Genomic DNA, 16167 nt, shown 5'->3' with positions numbered 1-16167 from the left:
GACACAGCTACACTTGATTACTAATATGTATCATGGAAATGTACAGCACAGAACTACCAAAGGGAACATAATGGAAAACAATACTTTTATTTGGATTAATAGGAAGCCACCAGCTATGTTCATCCAAGTGTTCATATAAAGGCAATGACTATAATAGACAGTAAATGAAAATGTAATGTAAACATATAACTTGTTATCTGAAAATTAAATGTGCCATCACTGAAAGCAATATTATCTGGATACTTATTATTATGTGATTAGCTACCAGGTTATTTGTCAGCCTTTCACTTATACTGGATTAGATAAAACATTGTAATAATTTCCTATAAAAGGTGCATTAAAGAATAAAATCATATTTAAAGCAGCAGTTCTAAAACATAGAGAGATAATTTAATCATCTTAGTCATAGCCTCCATAATCTTTTTTCTTGAAATTTTGTAATATATTTTTCAGTAGAAGAAGTACATGAACGATGAAAGTGCACTGCCTGAAGGACAAGGTATCATTTCACTGTAACCCTTAGAAAGAGACCAATTTTATTCTTACCCTTTTAGTCACACTGATTGCATAAGGATCAACTTTTTTGATAAACTGTCATAAAAAGAAGCCTATGAAACATATACATGAACACATGAACACCCTTTTTAGCTGCAGTATTTATGAATACAGACAGAGACATAACCCTGAAACAAGAACTATTAAAAAAGTGATGGGATACTCATCCATGCAAAAAATATTCATAAACACACTCCATTTCCCTAAGGTAGTGAAAGATCAATCTTTCATTTCCATTTTGTTCTTTTATGTTCAGCTCTAATAAATTCTCTTTTCCAGAGCTGTTTCACAAGTTTTTCTGCACTGAACCTCACTGTTTTCAATGACATAACTGATCCCTTCTACCTTTCCCTTTTTAGAATTAGGCAATTAGGAACTCTCCAGTCAGGAGGCACAAAAGTGTACACAGAGAATTAACAGACAAAGACTTTAGCTGTTGTGGGCACTGTATAAAGAATGAAAAACCAGTCCCAGTGCCAAAAATATTTTAAGGTTGAGGAAATGTCTTACTTGCACACTTAGCAGGATAGTGCAAAAGCGATTCTGTATTTAAACTCAAGTATAACAATGATATGTTGCTGTAACAACACAGTTCTACAGTTGAAAAAATGTCAATAAGATTTACATTCTGTCAACAGTGACACTGTGTGTATGCTAATTTTCAGGAAGAACTTTTGAGTGTTACAAAAGGCACAAAAGAAGAAATCACTGTCCGCTCTTTCCTGTGCTTCCAAGATGTAACAGTCCTAAACCCATGTCGTTAGCTGCTATAAACAAACATAGATGTGCTGGAGATGATACTATAAGTCTCATGGAAACTAGAGATCATTTAGATCTTATACTGCAGATCCCTCCTTCCCAACATAACTGGCAACCAAGAAATAAAACTGATACAGCAACTGCGAGAGCAATTTATGCCCGTATTTCCAGATTCTGATGAGGTCATTACATTACTTTATGTAAGTTTCACTCTACTCTTTTTTGTCATATATCTCTTGTCCTCCTTTAAATGTCATGTACCTGATCCCAGCTTAAGCTAACTGAACCTCAGACACTTAATTAACAAAACCCAGAAAAAAAGAGTATAACAGACCTAATGCTTAACATAACTTCAGAGCTGAAAGCAGTCATGATGGTCATGTGAAGTTTACACAGCAGCTTCCTCACCATATGCCACACAACACAGTTAGTGCAGCCCACTTTACATCCATGGAAGTGTTTTACTTTCCTTCCACTTGTCTACTTGCTCCTCATGTTCCACAAAAATGTCCACCTCATTTATTTAGACTGTAAGTACTTTGAGACATGGGCTATTTGCTGCTTGATGACTACATACTAATAAAAGCAATATAGCTCATTACTGTTTGGGCTCAAGGCAAAATGGTAATAAACATGTAGATAAAAAAATAAACAATGATGTACAAGCTCTTTGTTTCCGTGTCTCATTAATGAATACTGTATGTGTTCAAACTCTACTGTAAAGGCCTTTAAGCAATCAGCTGTTTATAGAATTTATCATCCATCATATAAAGTATACAATTCATGTCAAATATATACATATCTATGAAATAAGTGAACTGAATAATTTATCCTCAGTAATAGTTTCACTACACTGACAGCTATTTTACAATATTATACCTACTCTCCAATATCTAGTAGAACCCAACACTTTCTAACTCATGAGCAACATTCTTCAAGATGCTGTTCTAAACCCTCTACATGAAACTTTAGTGCTCATGCTACAGTTTCCCCCACTGTGCTAAAATCCTGCATTAGGGAATGATGTTGATATGGAATGCCAATGCCATGACTAGAGCTTTCCCTTCAAACTTCCAAGTACTGTTTTCCAAGCAATAACAGCGTAGGAAGCATTTGATATCCGCACAAATATGTGAAGCTGAAGAAACTACTTACAGTGGGAGCCTTGGAGGGTACAACCAGATAATTCTGCATTTGAATGCCACCAGAAATTATCAAACATAGAGAACAAACCCTCTTTATTCTATCCAGCCTGTACTAATCACTCATGTATTCACAGATAGCAACATAAAAGATAAAAATTGCTGAAGAGCTTGAATGGCAACTCTTCTAAAGCTCTGACAAATAAGATACTGACCCTGCAACTGACAGAAGGAAACGGACTCGACAAAAGGACAGCCAAGAACGTGTTAAGTTATAAAGATTTTTTTTAGCTGAGACTTCTTCCTGTTATTCATAAATAACGTATTGATTCTGAAATCACAAGCCTTACTTCTCAAGGAAAAGGAATACTGCAGAAATGAAAAATTTTAATCCTGATGATGTTAGCCTTATTCAAAATTGCCTCCTCTGACCCCATAAGAAGCAGCCCTCCATACTTGCATAACTTCTTGATAAACCTCCTTATCCAAAACAAAAACAAAACAAAAAATGGATTTGTGATATGAGACCTTTTGGTCTGGGAGAGATAAAAGATGTACACATTGGGACACAAGATTGCCCATGGAATCATAAATGGCCAAGAAACCTCATGAGGGTGAAAAAGAACAGCTAACTAAGGTAATTATAAATCTGGTGTTAGCTGCCTCTCAGAAGACACATGCAGTAATTTCAAGGTAAACGCACTGCAGACTGTGCCACGAGCTGAGTGTTGTATGATGAGAAAGAAAATGCTTTTCATTTTCTGAAGAATTGGCGATAACTACTTTATTGGCAACTAATTGCCATGTAAAAAATAAAGTGCCTTCCAAATTCTGAGCAAGAATTTGTGGTGTTTTTTTCTGTATCTTAGTAAGACTGTAATATGGATTCCTCTATTTCCAGGCAAAGCAGTGAAGCAAATAACCATTGCTTTAGACAGCAGACATTCCTCAGGATTTTTCAGCAAGGTGTACAAGACTACATAGACAAATATTGGAAATGAGTGTGTCAGCCCTCATGCTGTACTGATAGCTGTAGAATTACATATTACAAAAAAAGGGGGAAAAAAAAAAAAGCAAGCAAATACTTCTTACCATGAAACCCTCAGTGTACTGAAACTGAGCTCTGGAACTGTCTTCTGCTGTGGGACTCAGGGGCTTAGGATCAGACATAGAGCGTTGCATCATCTTTGCCGCCTTTGGGCTTGATGGAGGAACCTTGGCAATGTCAGCATGCAGCATCTTCTGAGGGCTGATGTCATCAGTGATGGGTTTTTCATAGGGTACAAATGCTGACTCTATAACTTTGCTTGGTGAAACAGGTGAAATGGGTGAATACAGAACTTTGGGAGACTTGGGAGGGGAAGGGACTACCTGCAATGTGGAGTCTGGACGAAGGTGGGATGAGTATCCTATCTCTAATGGTGTTGGGCGCTTTTTATCTTTCTGGGGAGATGAAGCTGACAAATATTGGGGACTTTGAGTATCTGACTCTGTCTCTGTTTGACATCCCAAACTTTCTCCTTTATATGTCTTTTCTGGAGCTGAAATGTGCTTTATGATTTCAACCTTAGCATCCAATCGGGCCCTGACTGAAGGTGTTCTTATTGTTCCTACGGGTTCTGTTTGTACTGAAATCTCTGCCACTGTCTGAACTGCAATACTAGATACTTTGGAGAATTGTTTAGGTTTGTCTGCCTCAGTGGTACTCTCACTGTACTTCCCTACACGAGGCTTCCTTCTGGATCTGCTAGAAAGATCCCATTCATCTTGATCTTCATCATCTGTCTGAACGCTTGTATCAACACTCTTCTTAGTTCTCCGTCTCCTGTTTGTGTAACCTCTGTCTGCTCCGTCTTCATCATCAGTTTGCACTCCACTGTCCACTATCTTTTTGAAGCACCGGGGCTCTTCTTCCAGGGTCTCCTCAAGCTCCTCATATGGACCACGCAATTTTGGCATAGAACTTCTCTTTTTCAATTGCTTCTCCTCTCTAACATCAATATCCTTAAGAGACATTTCTGAAACAGAGCTTAGGATACCAGACCTAGGTATGTATTGGGTAATACCATCAGACTGAACTGTATACCATGTTTGGCTTTGTGGAATTTCAATACCCAGTACTCCTGAAGCCGTAGTGGTTGCATCCTCAGTAGGCCAAAACTGGCCGTTTTCTGTAGTTGCATACTGTCCTTCCAAAAGTGTTTGATCTGTGGTAGTTTGCGGCGAGCCAGTTCCTGAAGGGTCATATCCATACTGATATAGTTGCCGGATTTTTTGCTCCTCTAACTGTTGGTGGAGTTGTTGCTGGAGTTGTTGGAATTGTTCAAGCTGCAACTGCTGCTGGGCTAATGTCTCTTGCCTCATCATAAACTGAGCTTGTCGTTCCTCCTCTTGCTGAAATAAGAGATGATGTTTCATGGATTGCAACTCCTCAAGCTTTTTTTGCACCATAAACTTTTCTTGTTCCCTAAATCTTTGAATTTCCTGACGTTCCCATTCCAGCTCTTCTGCAAAGCGCTGCTGCTTAATTTTCTCAAGCTCAAGAAGTTCACGCTCCAAATCAAGCTGCTGCTGTTTGCCTTCTTCAGGGGCAATGAGAAGGGCAACCTCATCTTCAATTACATCTGTATAAACTTCAGATGCTGTAGTTAAAGTAGGTATCAAGTTGGTTGGCTCAGTGGTTATAGTTTCTATAGTAAGAGGTGGTAACCCTGTCTCCATATCAATGGCAGTAAGTGCACTATCTTTTTCAGCTGCCACTGTTGTCAAGAAACTGTATGATCTTGGGAGTGGTTGATTCTGTTGCAAAGTTGATAAAGAGGGCACTGAGTCAATTGTTTGGAGAGTAGGCAAATCTCTGACAGCTGTACTGAAAATAGAACCGGGTTGTGTAGTGATGGCAAATGTGGATGGGATTGGAGTCGCTACTGAAGAATAAACGACACCATTGGATGATCTTAAAACACTTCCAACGCCAAACTGGGAACCCAGAGATGATACCATTCTTGCTTGGGAATACTGTGGTGTACTGAGCCCGATGCCAGAAATCACCTGACGAGTCTCTGGATAAGGACCAGTGGTCTTGCTTGAGTAATCCATAACCTCACCTGAAATTACAGGGCAAAGTTACAGTCCAGTCCCACAAAAGAATGCTGCTTTGTGGATTCTGAAAGTCATCCCATCCTGATGAATTAAATGGGAAGGGGAAACCACATGCAAATCTTCAGGTTAATGATCTACTTTAGATGTGAAGGAAACAGCATTTCTGAACATGCAGGCACATGCAGGCACCTCTGTGCAAAACACATATGTAAAATGAAGAAATGAAAAGCACGTGTAATCCAGAACAATTTGTCACACTGTCCAAAAGAAAACAAAACTACAGAAGGAGGGGAAAAATAATAAAAAAATCATCCTGAAATGAGGTGAGGAACATCAAAATTATATTTCAAAGAAAGATCTGCTGCTGTGTCATACTGACCTGTAGTAACTCTTCCAGAAGTAAGATCTACTGCTGCATCAGTTGCCCCAACTCGATAATCAAAGCTATTCTTGCTTTTGTATGCAAACAGTCCAGCTTCCGATAAATTTGTGTCAGACATAGATGGTTTCATACCTCCCATTCCTCGGTAGCCATATGACCCTGACCGATCATACTGATAATGGTCATCTCTGTAACCGAAGCGATCTTCAGGAAGTGTAGTCGGTGGCTGCTGTGCTGTACAGCTCCTACCAAATGGCAATTTATAAACCATATCACAGCAGACAGCTCTTCTCCCTGCAGTCAGATCCACAGGCTTTTCATCATCTTCTATTACTGTTGTTACGATACCTGAAGTAGCTTCATCCATTGTTACTACTGTTCTGTGGGATTTTGTAGTGCTAAGGTCAACTGCTCCACTCTCCATTGGCTCCTGAGAAGTGGAGAGATCGGTCCAACCATTTGTAACACCAACAGGTGGTACAGTTACAGGCTTCGTAGTAGCCCATGTCACTGCATGTGTTGAACTACCTAGGGATAAATTTATTGGCACTTCATCTCTACCTGCAGAGAATGCCTGGCTGCCTGTTACTCTGTATGCAGGCTCAAAATGTTTTGAGGTTGTCAGCTGAAGTGGCGTTGTCATCGCATGTCCCAGATCCACGAGGCTGTCTGTACTGGCAGTGTAGCTTACAGTGGCGGTGCAAGTCATTACAGTTACTGTCTCAGTGACTACAGACAGAGAAGGATCCGCAACACATGCAGTGCTAAGATTTATTATAGCTGGCTGGACAGTACTTACTGGCCGCCCACATGTATCACTTGCTGGCATTTGTCTTCTCACGTCCATGGAAACAGCAGACAGATCCATACAGCTGTCTCTCATGTCAATATCCATCTTAGTTAAAGTGCGAAGATCTATGACATCACCCAAAGGATGGAATCTTCCATTCTCTCTATACCTGGGTTGATCTACTACATGTATTGGCTCTGGAGGTATAGTAATAGCGACACTACCTAAACCAAAACCAGGCACTGGGCCCTTAACCACAGACACCGTGCTCTTGGTTACCTCTGTTGTTACTACTTCTGACTTTGAACTAGGTATTTTTTCAGAAGTTGATTGTGTTGTGACAGGAATAGTTTGCAAAGCACCTGAAATATACATACTTTGATCTGCCATACTTTGAATTTCCATAGTTTTCATGGATGGAGTAAAAATTGGTTGCATTGGCTGAGGAATCTGTTCTTTAGAAGGTGCTTCTAAAGTCCAGCTGGTAACAGCCTGACTAGTTATAGCTTCTGTGGGAGTTCCAGGCTCAGATGGCAAGGTGATGACAACATAGGTTTCCTGTGAGGGTTTTGTCAACCTTGGTGAAGATTTGTTAGAGTGTGGAGACAAGGGGGAAGTGGGAGACGCTATTTTGTATTCAGCTGCAGAGACCAAATTCAGAGTCATACTTGAAGTCAATGACAAACCTATTGGTTTGGGCTGTGTTTCTGCTGGCTTATGAACAGCTATTGGGAGCGGAGGAACTGCTGGTTTAGGAGCAATTGGAGGTTTAGTTACTTCAGTGGGCCTGTGACTGAAAACAAGCCCTGCTGGAATGGAGGACGGTTTGGGTGGTACAGGAGGTGGTGTTGGGGTGTATGTTTTTGTGATAGGTGCCACATGATTCTTTAATACAGCTGTGGACTCTAGTGTTGGAACACTTGTGACTGCAGGTACCACTGTGGGAGCTGTTGCTGCTAGAGTCTTAATCTGTGACTTCTTTTTGGGATAAATGGCTGGCTTGGGTAAAATAGGTGGAGGTAATGGTGGTGGAGGAGGTGGTGGAGGAGGAGGAGGAGGCGGGGATGGAGAAGGTTGTGCAGGAGAATCCAAAGAAGAGCTTCTAAAAAGCGAGAATACTTTGGATGTTACAGCAGGAGCTGAGGAAGGCACAGAGACCATGCTGGTCTTACTTACAAGACTGGGAGTAGGTACAGAAGATGTTTCTGATGCAGGCTCTGTAACTGGTACTGGTGCTATACATACAGGTGGTTGCTCAGATGAAGCACTAGTCAAATTAATCCTTGTCTTACCAACACCCAATTCTTTGTGTGAATCTTCATGATGAATTCTGACAATGCCAGCCTCTACTGTACCTTTCATTTTTCTAGTTGCTTCCTTTTCTACTTTGGAGGCATCAAAGGTAATGGTATCAGGTGCATATTGCTTGGGTTTTATAACTGTTGTTGCCACTGCTGAAGGTGCAGTTTCAGGCAAACAAATTGCAGCTTGATCCACACTTTCCATATCTGATGCTATAGATGGCTTTTTAGTGGCTCCGTCAATAGATTCATAAGGCATGCTCACTTCAGAGTACTCTTTTGTAGATGTTAAGGGAACTTGGGTTATTATCCTGACACCTTCAGAATCTGCTAGTTTACTTACAGCATCAGTTGTATCTACATAACCTGTGGTTGCACTATCTATAGGTGATGAACTATCTGTGGTACAAACCGAAGATGTAGATGATGTTAAAGAAGCTGTATCAGAAGGTAAAACTGATGCAGCACCTTCCGATAGCTCAGAGTATGTCAACATTGATGTTTCATGAGAAATTATTTCTTGAATTTCTCTGGCATAATCTGTTAAGTATTCATCTTCAATTTCCTCTGCTGTAAAATGCTGTGTTATTTTAACATCTGGAATAGAAAGTGCTGTGCTACTGGCAGGTGATACATCTGAGATTGCTGACGTAGTGCTTGATGTTAAAGATGTACTATCCACTATATCTCCAACACTAGATACCTTTGTATCAGATGTGGGAATGAAACCTGAAGTTGGTTGTGTTGGACTGGACCCGGGGGTTAGCTGCATTCTCTGTCTTTTCATAAGCTCTTCATAAGCAGCTTCTGCATCTAACAACTGCTTTTCCTCAGTGGTGGAAGTTACTGTGCTGTCTAATACAACTATTTCATGACTTTCTGGGATAATGTAAGAACTAGAAACTATATCTTCTTGAGGCACAATAGAATGTAAAGTCTCAATGCTATAGTAGTCTTTCTGTAGATCAGTAATTTTCTGTGTTTCTTCATAGATCTGTTCTGAAGCTCTTATCTTTTTCTCTTTTCCTCTCTGTTGTATATATTCATTGCTCTCGTCTGGTCTCATTACTAGATTAGTATCAATAGTTCCATTGTAAGTATCCTCTACTAAAGATTCATAAATATAATCCTCTATTAGCATTCCACCATATAGAGATTCTTTTTCAAATACTTCATCTTTTTCATTTGCAATTTGAAATGGCTTGGACTTATGGGTCTTATGCATCATCTCCTCATATACCTCTTCTGCACTTTTCAATGTCTTTTGACCACTTTCTTCTTTTGGGAGTCCAATCGGTTGTTCATCTGTTGGTGAGTACAGAGAGACAGCAGTAGGCAATTTGTAAACTTTTTGTACTTCTATTATTTTTTCTGGGCTGATTTCAAATCCTTCAGGATCTGACTCAATACTAGGTGAATATTCAGAACAGGAAGATCTGTGCAGCTCTTCCATTTCTGCTGCCTGTCGTAATTCTTCTGTTGGAGATGCATCTTCAATGGGAGAAAGATTACTTGGTGGAGTCTTCGGACGTTCCCTTCTTCTCTGAGCTCTTAGTTCATCCTTGTCCTTTTTAGATTTTTTGCTAGAACTTTTTCTTTGTTGCTGTTCTAATTCACGCTGTTTCTCTTGTTCCTTTAGCAGTTCTTCCTCTTCCCGTAGTTCTTCTTCTTCTGAAGAATCTTCAATAGTTGGAAGAAGAGGACCATGTGACCGATGCCTGGCTTTGCGCTGTTGTTTGCTCTCCCCTCCCAGTTTTTTGTGACTAGGACTGCTGTCACTATCTTCATCAAGTGATGACACTGAAGTAGGAGACGTACCTGGTGTGAAACTAGAAGCATGTAAACTAGAAGACCCTTCTCCTCTAGATCTATCTTCTGGTGAATCTGTAAGGCTCTCCATCTCTAGCTCAGGCTCTTCATCAAAATATAGAATACCTTTCTGTTGTTCAGATGCTTCAGAATATTTGTTTGTTATCGTACTATTTAATTCTATTGTTTTGAAACGCCGAAGGCCTCCTCCTCCAGTTACTGCAAGTTCTTCACCGTCTTGACTTTTAGTTTCCCTGTATTTTGGCTCTGGGCTTTCATCAAAAGTCTCATCATCATCATCATGCCATGAATGTCGTCTTCCTGCATCCTCATCATAGCCTGCACTACTTTTCCGTGCCATTCTTCTATGCTTTCCAGTTGTTCCTTTGGCTTTGCTTTTCACTTCATCTTTCTTTTGGCTTTCAGTTACACTGATCTCTTTGAGTTGATTTCTTATGAATTCATCATCTTCAGAACCTGAGGCATCTTCATCAGCACTCATCTCTATAATCTGTTTTCTAATGAAGTCTTCCTCATCGCCTGATCCCTGACTGTCATCTCGTTTGTACTCATCACTGCTTGAAGAACCAACACTAGCTCTTCTTTTTCTCCTTGGGACAGGTGAGTTTTCACTCTCACTGCTGTCTTCCACAGAATCATAGCGTTGTCTTCTTGCTGATATATCATTTCCTTCCTCTTCTTCCTTGTAGTCTGCCTGGGAGGAAGCACTTCCTTTGCCATCTTCTACAATGGTTCCTTCACTTTCTTGAATAGCTTCTAAGTCTTCCTCATCTGAACTGTAAGATTCTGGACTGACTGGCAAAGGCTTTGTTTTGTGTTGATCCTTTGTCTGTTCACTGTACATTTCATAAAGCTCTTTGCTTTTTGCAGATTTTTCATCAGAAAGTGTACTTGCCTGAGCTTCCAAAATAGACAGTACAGTACTTTCCAGTTTAGCTAGATCTGAGGGGCTTGGTGGACTTTCTTGTGAAATAGTGTCTTTTTTACTAGACTCTCTGAGTAAATCCTTTTCATCACTGGGGATATGACTTGGAATTTCACCAAGTGAACTTGATATCCCATCAGAAGAATACCCGGTGTCACTCAGACCTTGTGGACTTTTCTGTTGCTGAGAGCTTGATGTGTCTGATTTGTCATCCTCCTTTTCCTAAAAAAATAAATACATATGCGTGTGTATATATTTATATATAAATTCTTAATGTCTCCAGGCAATTAAATACATGTGATTTTTTTTTCTAAAAGATGAGTTAATGTATCAGATGAAAAATTATGATGCCAAGAAGAATTATATTAAACCATAAAAGACTGAACACTAATTTTGTTATTCAAAGCTATTAAAATAATAATAAAGTTCCTCAATTTTTGAGGTTTTGCATTGAATCTAACTGTGCTTTGCATGGCTGTCCCCACTAACAACTGATTTTATTAGTTTATCTTTCAATATAAACAAATACTGTAGTTAATTGTTTTCAGAACACTTACTAATGATAATCTATCATTTGTTCACATATGCATGGGACAAGTTGTTTGGGGGTTGATTTAAATGAAGCTTTTAATTACCCATGTTTCAAAACTGTCTACATAGTTCTAGATACAAAGCAATATAGCTTGCCAAACGTTAGCCTGCAGTATTTCTGGGGCCTGCTCCTTTCTTTGACCATTTAATCTTTTATAATTGTCTAGCAATGTGTCAATCTTCTCAAATTTTGGACTTACGCTTTCATTTTAGGTGTTACACATTGTAACATGCAACAGAATACATGGAGTATTGAAGCATGATTTAATGTAATTTGGAATGTCCCCACATCTGCAGTTCGGCACTGTACAAACATTTTCTGAGGACCTCATAAAAAAGAAGTTTCTCAGTAAATTTGTAATGCAGGGGCAAGCTGCTTGTAGGGAAATGTAATTGCAGGGAAGAAAGCAAGATGGTCAGCTATCGATCAAAGGAAATAAGGAAACAAACAAGGCAGGCATACCTGACAAAGCATCATAACCAACGGGGTTTTTTTCTCATCCCTAAACATCCTTAGTCATTCTCCTAGCTTCCAGATCCTTCTACACCATTCTGAATGACAAGCACCTTTATCTCCTTCTTTGGATAACAAAAATACCAAGAATATCCTACAGCAAGTATTTCCATGACAGTTTTCCTCCTGCTTCTCTCAACAGCTCTGTACTTAGTGAAAGTATCTCACCAGCCAGCTCCCTCCAAATGACAGGTCATCTTAGCTGTCATCTTAGCTGACAGTCTTACAAAGTGTCCCCACCTCCACTAGCAATTTGAGAATAAGCATCTCAAAGTCTCCTGATTTTAATAATATGATGTGATCTTCACATTTGTTATGGCCCTCAATAATACAGGTAGGTAGTATTTATCAACTTTGCTAATCTAAGTCAATGATTTCTGAAGTACAGCAAACCATTTATTTAAAGCTCTAATTTATCAATTTCCTTGGCAATATGCTGAGTTAAAAATATACTGTGGAATAAATATATTAAGAAAATTATGACAATGTTTAGTTATAATTTAAAGGTACATTTACACTCATATTAAGTTGCTATCAATTACAAGTATTTTCAAAAGTTTATTCACACTAAAGTTATATTTAATGCCAAAATATCATGAACCAAATATTTGTTATTGTCAGTTACTTTCTTTCTAAAAAATATTTTTTGTGTTATTTAATTTAAAATTTAATTTACAGTGATCTACTAATTAATATTTTATTAAATAATCTCCATTTCACAGGAGTGATTTATTATATGCTTTGCCAAATCAGATACTACCTTGAATATAAACTACATCTGTTCTTACCAATATTGCACCCACTATGATAACTCCAAATATCTGATATAAGAGCAAAATCCATTGCAATAAAAAACAAATATGAAACCAAATATTTCTAAGGACAATTGTAATGATAAGGCTGTAATTAATATATAAGTATGGATAAACCTATAGTACTCCAAACAACATTGGGAAGTCATCATCACTTAAACATTTCAGCACTTAGTATTCTGAAAGATGTATTCCTGGATATTCTCCAGCCCTTAATGACAGAATTATATATACTCTTCATAAAAAGTCAGCAATGAATTATAGTTAAAAATTTTAGGGTTTGTATGTTATATTTACATTTTTGTTCCCTTCAATAAAGAAAATGTTTAAGGAGAATTTATTGGGCTATGTTTTAAAAAAAATACACATTTCATTAAAACCAAAGTATTTTTCCACCTAGAAATATCATGCCCCTCACTAAAATGTCAGCTTTGACATTCAATTGTTATTTTTCATTTCCAATATGTTCATACTTCTAAAGACATACCCAACCGAACACACTGTGATCAATTTAGATGAGCTACTAGAAAATCCAAACATTGTTCAAGCTCAGAAGGTCTCTAGGAGTTGATGGGCAGACTATATGTCCACTAGTGAAAGAGAATATGTCAGATCTGGTTCTCCACAGGGAGATGAAGTCATCCAGTGACTTGTAAAGCAGAGACAGGAGGAGTCAACTAAACAGTTAAGCTCAGAAATAGGTAGACAACATCTGGTCACAGAACAACTTTAGACATTCTCCTTGTAATTTGTGACGCTGCTATTGTCTGTGAGTCCAATGTGTAGTACCTACTCAATGACCAAACCAGAGGAGATGACAATGAATGTTGCTATTGCCCGGCCTGTTGTTGAACCTCAGTGTATGACATAACATCACTGCTATGAATAATAGGAAACCGAATATGGGAAAGACTTCTATTTGTATAGTAAGGAGAAGAAAAAGATCTACAGTAAGGAGGGATTTATCATTAGAAAAAAAATGTGATGAGAAAATCCAACTTTCTTTTTAAGGCTACCACAACATATATTTTCTGTCATTTTTGCATTTACAGTTGTCTGCCCTGTGATACATCATGCAATAGTTATCCTGGACATCATGTTTCGAGATCATATGCATGTAACTTACAATAAATAATAGTTGGTCTTTGTGCTTTTTTCCCTATTTCCTGCAGCCTGAGAACTAGGATATTGTCATTAGCTACATCTGTTATTAAATGATTGGTAATTTATTTTCTACAGGGTTGGCCATCATATACACAAAGACAGCATCATAGTCAAATTTGTAAACATACCATAAAGAATATTTTTAGATTAATAACAAAATATTGCAGAAACAATGCTGCTAAGGATCACATATATATATATTCAATAACTCTTGAAGAATGAAAAAAGGATTTTAATCAGAAAAAAACCCCACATTTTTCATGTAAAAAGTAGGAAGCATTTTGGTAAATGTTGAATTACTGGCCCTTTTTGAGTAGTTGAATGGCATTTTTTTCTGAAAGTTTGCCTGCTGTATTTAATAATGGACAAATTTAGCTCTAATACAGACATTGATGGGAGGATCTTCTTGAAACATGAGGAACAAGGAGACTTATAAAAGGCTGGATAAGACTGTTTAAAACCAGCAAATGCAACCTCTTCAACTAATGGTAAAAATTATCTAATGTAGGATGTATTTGTACTATTCTAGTGGCATTTATACAGTGTCAGTGTCAATACATCATACAACTATTTTGAATTAGAAGTTCTTGCTTTAGAAGTATGATTTATTCTTATACTTCCTCACTTTTAATATTCTTATTTGAAAGTATAAAACTTTGTGCTTTAAAAAGTCCCATTGGTTATCAAGTTGAATCAGAACTCTATTAAAAGAAAACTGTGATAAAAAAAAATAAATCTTGTCAGTTTTTTAAATTATTTATAGATAGTAAGATTACATTCTGTTACATGGAACAGAAATTTTATTTTGCAAAGGAACTCATGATTTTTAAAAGGTCATTCTGTTTATAGAAGAAATAAAAATATCTACATTATCAAAAAAAAAGTTTCAGAGAGTGCAAAAAGACTTTGGTTGACTAAACTGTTTAATCTGTATCTGAATTTTATATTATCAAAATGAAACATTTTATTTTTGTCCAGAAAAACTGCTTACAGATAAGCCTTTTCCTCCTTATTCTGGCTCCCTGGTCTGCATTTTGTCATTAATGGCATGTGTTAGAATAATGATGTCAATTTACAATATATTAATTTCTACCTGGTTACTCAACCTAAGCAGACAATCATTCCTCAGTAAACATGAGAAGGTAGTAGCAGGGCATTTATGATGCTATAATATACCTGATGTGTTGTAAATATATGTCCAATTTACACCATGGTAATCTGTTCATGTAGATATGCTGAACTACTTATAAGTTAATTTCTGAGTTCCAAGATGACTGTTTTATACTGACAAACTGTATGTCATAACTGTCCAAGATTTCTAAGAATCATAGTTAGAACAGCGAACTGCTATTGCACATGTGAATAGTCAATATTACAAGACAGTTTCTCAGGAAAAGGACCTGTAAATCATGAGCAAAGTCAGTTTATTCTTTAAAATCTTTTTGAAGATATTACAGTTTAAAATATGACTGAAAAAAGAATGTTTTGAAGAAAAATGGCTTTAGGATACCTTAAATCATAGTTTGAGACCCAAATACTTAAAAATACTTCAATATTTAAGTCACTTTTGTTTCAAAGGACATCTAAAGGATTTCTAAATACATTTGATGGCTGTGATTTTCCAAGTATCGTTTTACTGATTGTACTGGATCAGAACTTTAGCCTCTTCATGTCTTTAGGAACTTGTTGGGGTGTTGCTGTCTTTTTTTTTTTTTTTTAAGTGAAAAAAGAGGATAGTATTATTTACTTATCTCATTGGAATGCTACAAGAGTTAGTAATTACCATTTGCACAGATTTGGATATAAAATGGCATCAGCAGTTTTTCAAGTGCAGAAAGTATTAGGTTTTCCCTTGCAGCTCTATTTAAAAATACACTTAGCTTAAATTCTTCATATTATTCTGTCCTGAAATACATGTAAAACTTATTCTTCAATGTCTAGATATTGTCCTATACCCACTGAAATTGAGGCAATATGTGATACTTAAATTGTTATCTCCTCTTCCACTTCTTTCACATGCTCTCTTGGGAAGAATTGTATCTAGCAATGTTTGATGTACAGCACAGAGAACATTAAAATACTTCAATAAATAAATAACAAAAAAATTGGAGTTATTTTTATGAAGTACAAGCTAGGTGAGGCACTAGATTTATCTTTAATTCTGAACAGTTTGAGCTGCTGCTAATTATTTTTTAAAGGTTTTTAAAAGGAGCAGGCGGAAAAAAGAAAAAAGCAAAAACCTTTTTGTGTAAAAATAACTTCCTTTTTCATTCATTCAATTCTGTTTTGTATTTCAGAGT

General features: G+C 37.4%; 1 protein-coding gene across 9 annotated transcripts in view; it reads right to left on the bottom strand.

Annotated features, from left to right (window-relative positions):
* PCLO (piccolo presynaptic cytomatrix protein) overlaps positions 1-16167 on the bottom strand; it is a 382165-nt gene that overhangs the window by 185925 nt on the left and 180073 nt on the right. For all 9 annotated transcript variants that reach the window (XM_054844924.1, XM_054844942.1, XM_054844959.1 and 6 more), the window contains 2 exons: positions 5938-11008; positions 3549-5563 (listed from right to left, as the gene is read on the bottom strand). In XM_054844924.1, the coding sequence (XP_054700899.1) occupies positions 3549-5563; positions 5938-11008 (7086 nt within the window). The remainder of the gene's footprint in view (positions 1-3548; positions 5564-5937; positions 11009-16167) is intronic.

The sequence above is a fragment of the Grus americana genome, chromosome 1 (assembly GCF_028858705.1).
Source record: "Grus americana isolate bGruAme1 chromosome 1, bGruAme1.mat, whole genome shotgun sequence".
Classification (NCBI taxonomy): Eukaryota; Metazoa; Chordata; class Aves; order Gruiformes; family Gruidae; genus Grus; species Grus americana.
This window is presented reverse-complemented; position numbering and strand designations above follow the sequence as displayed.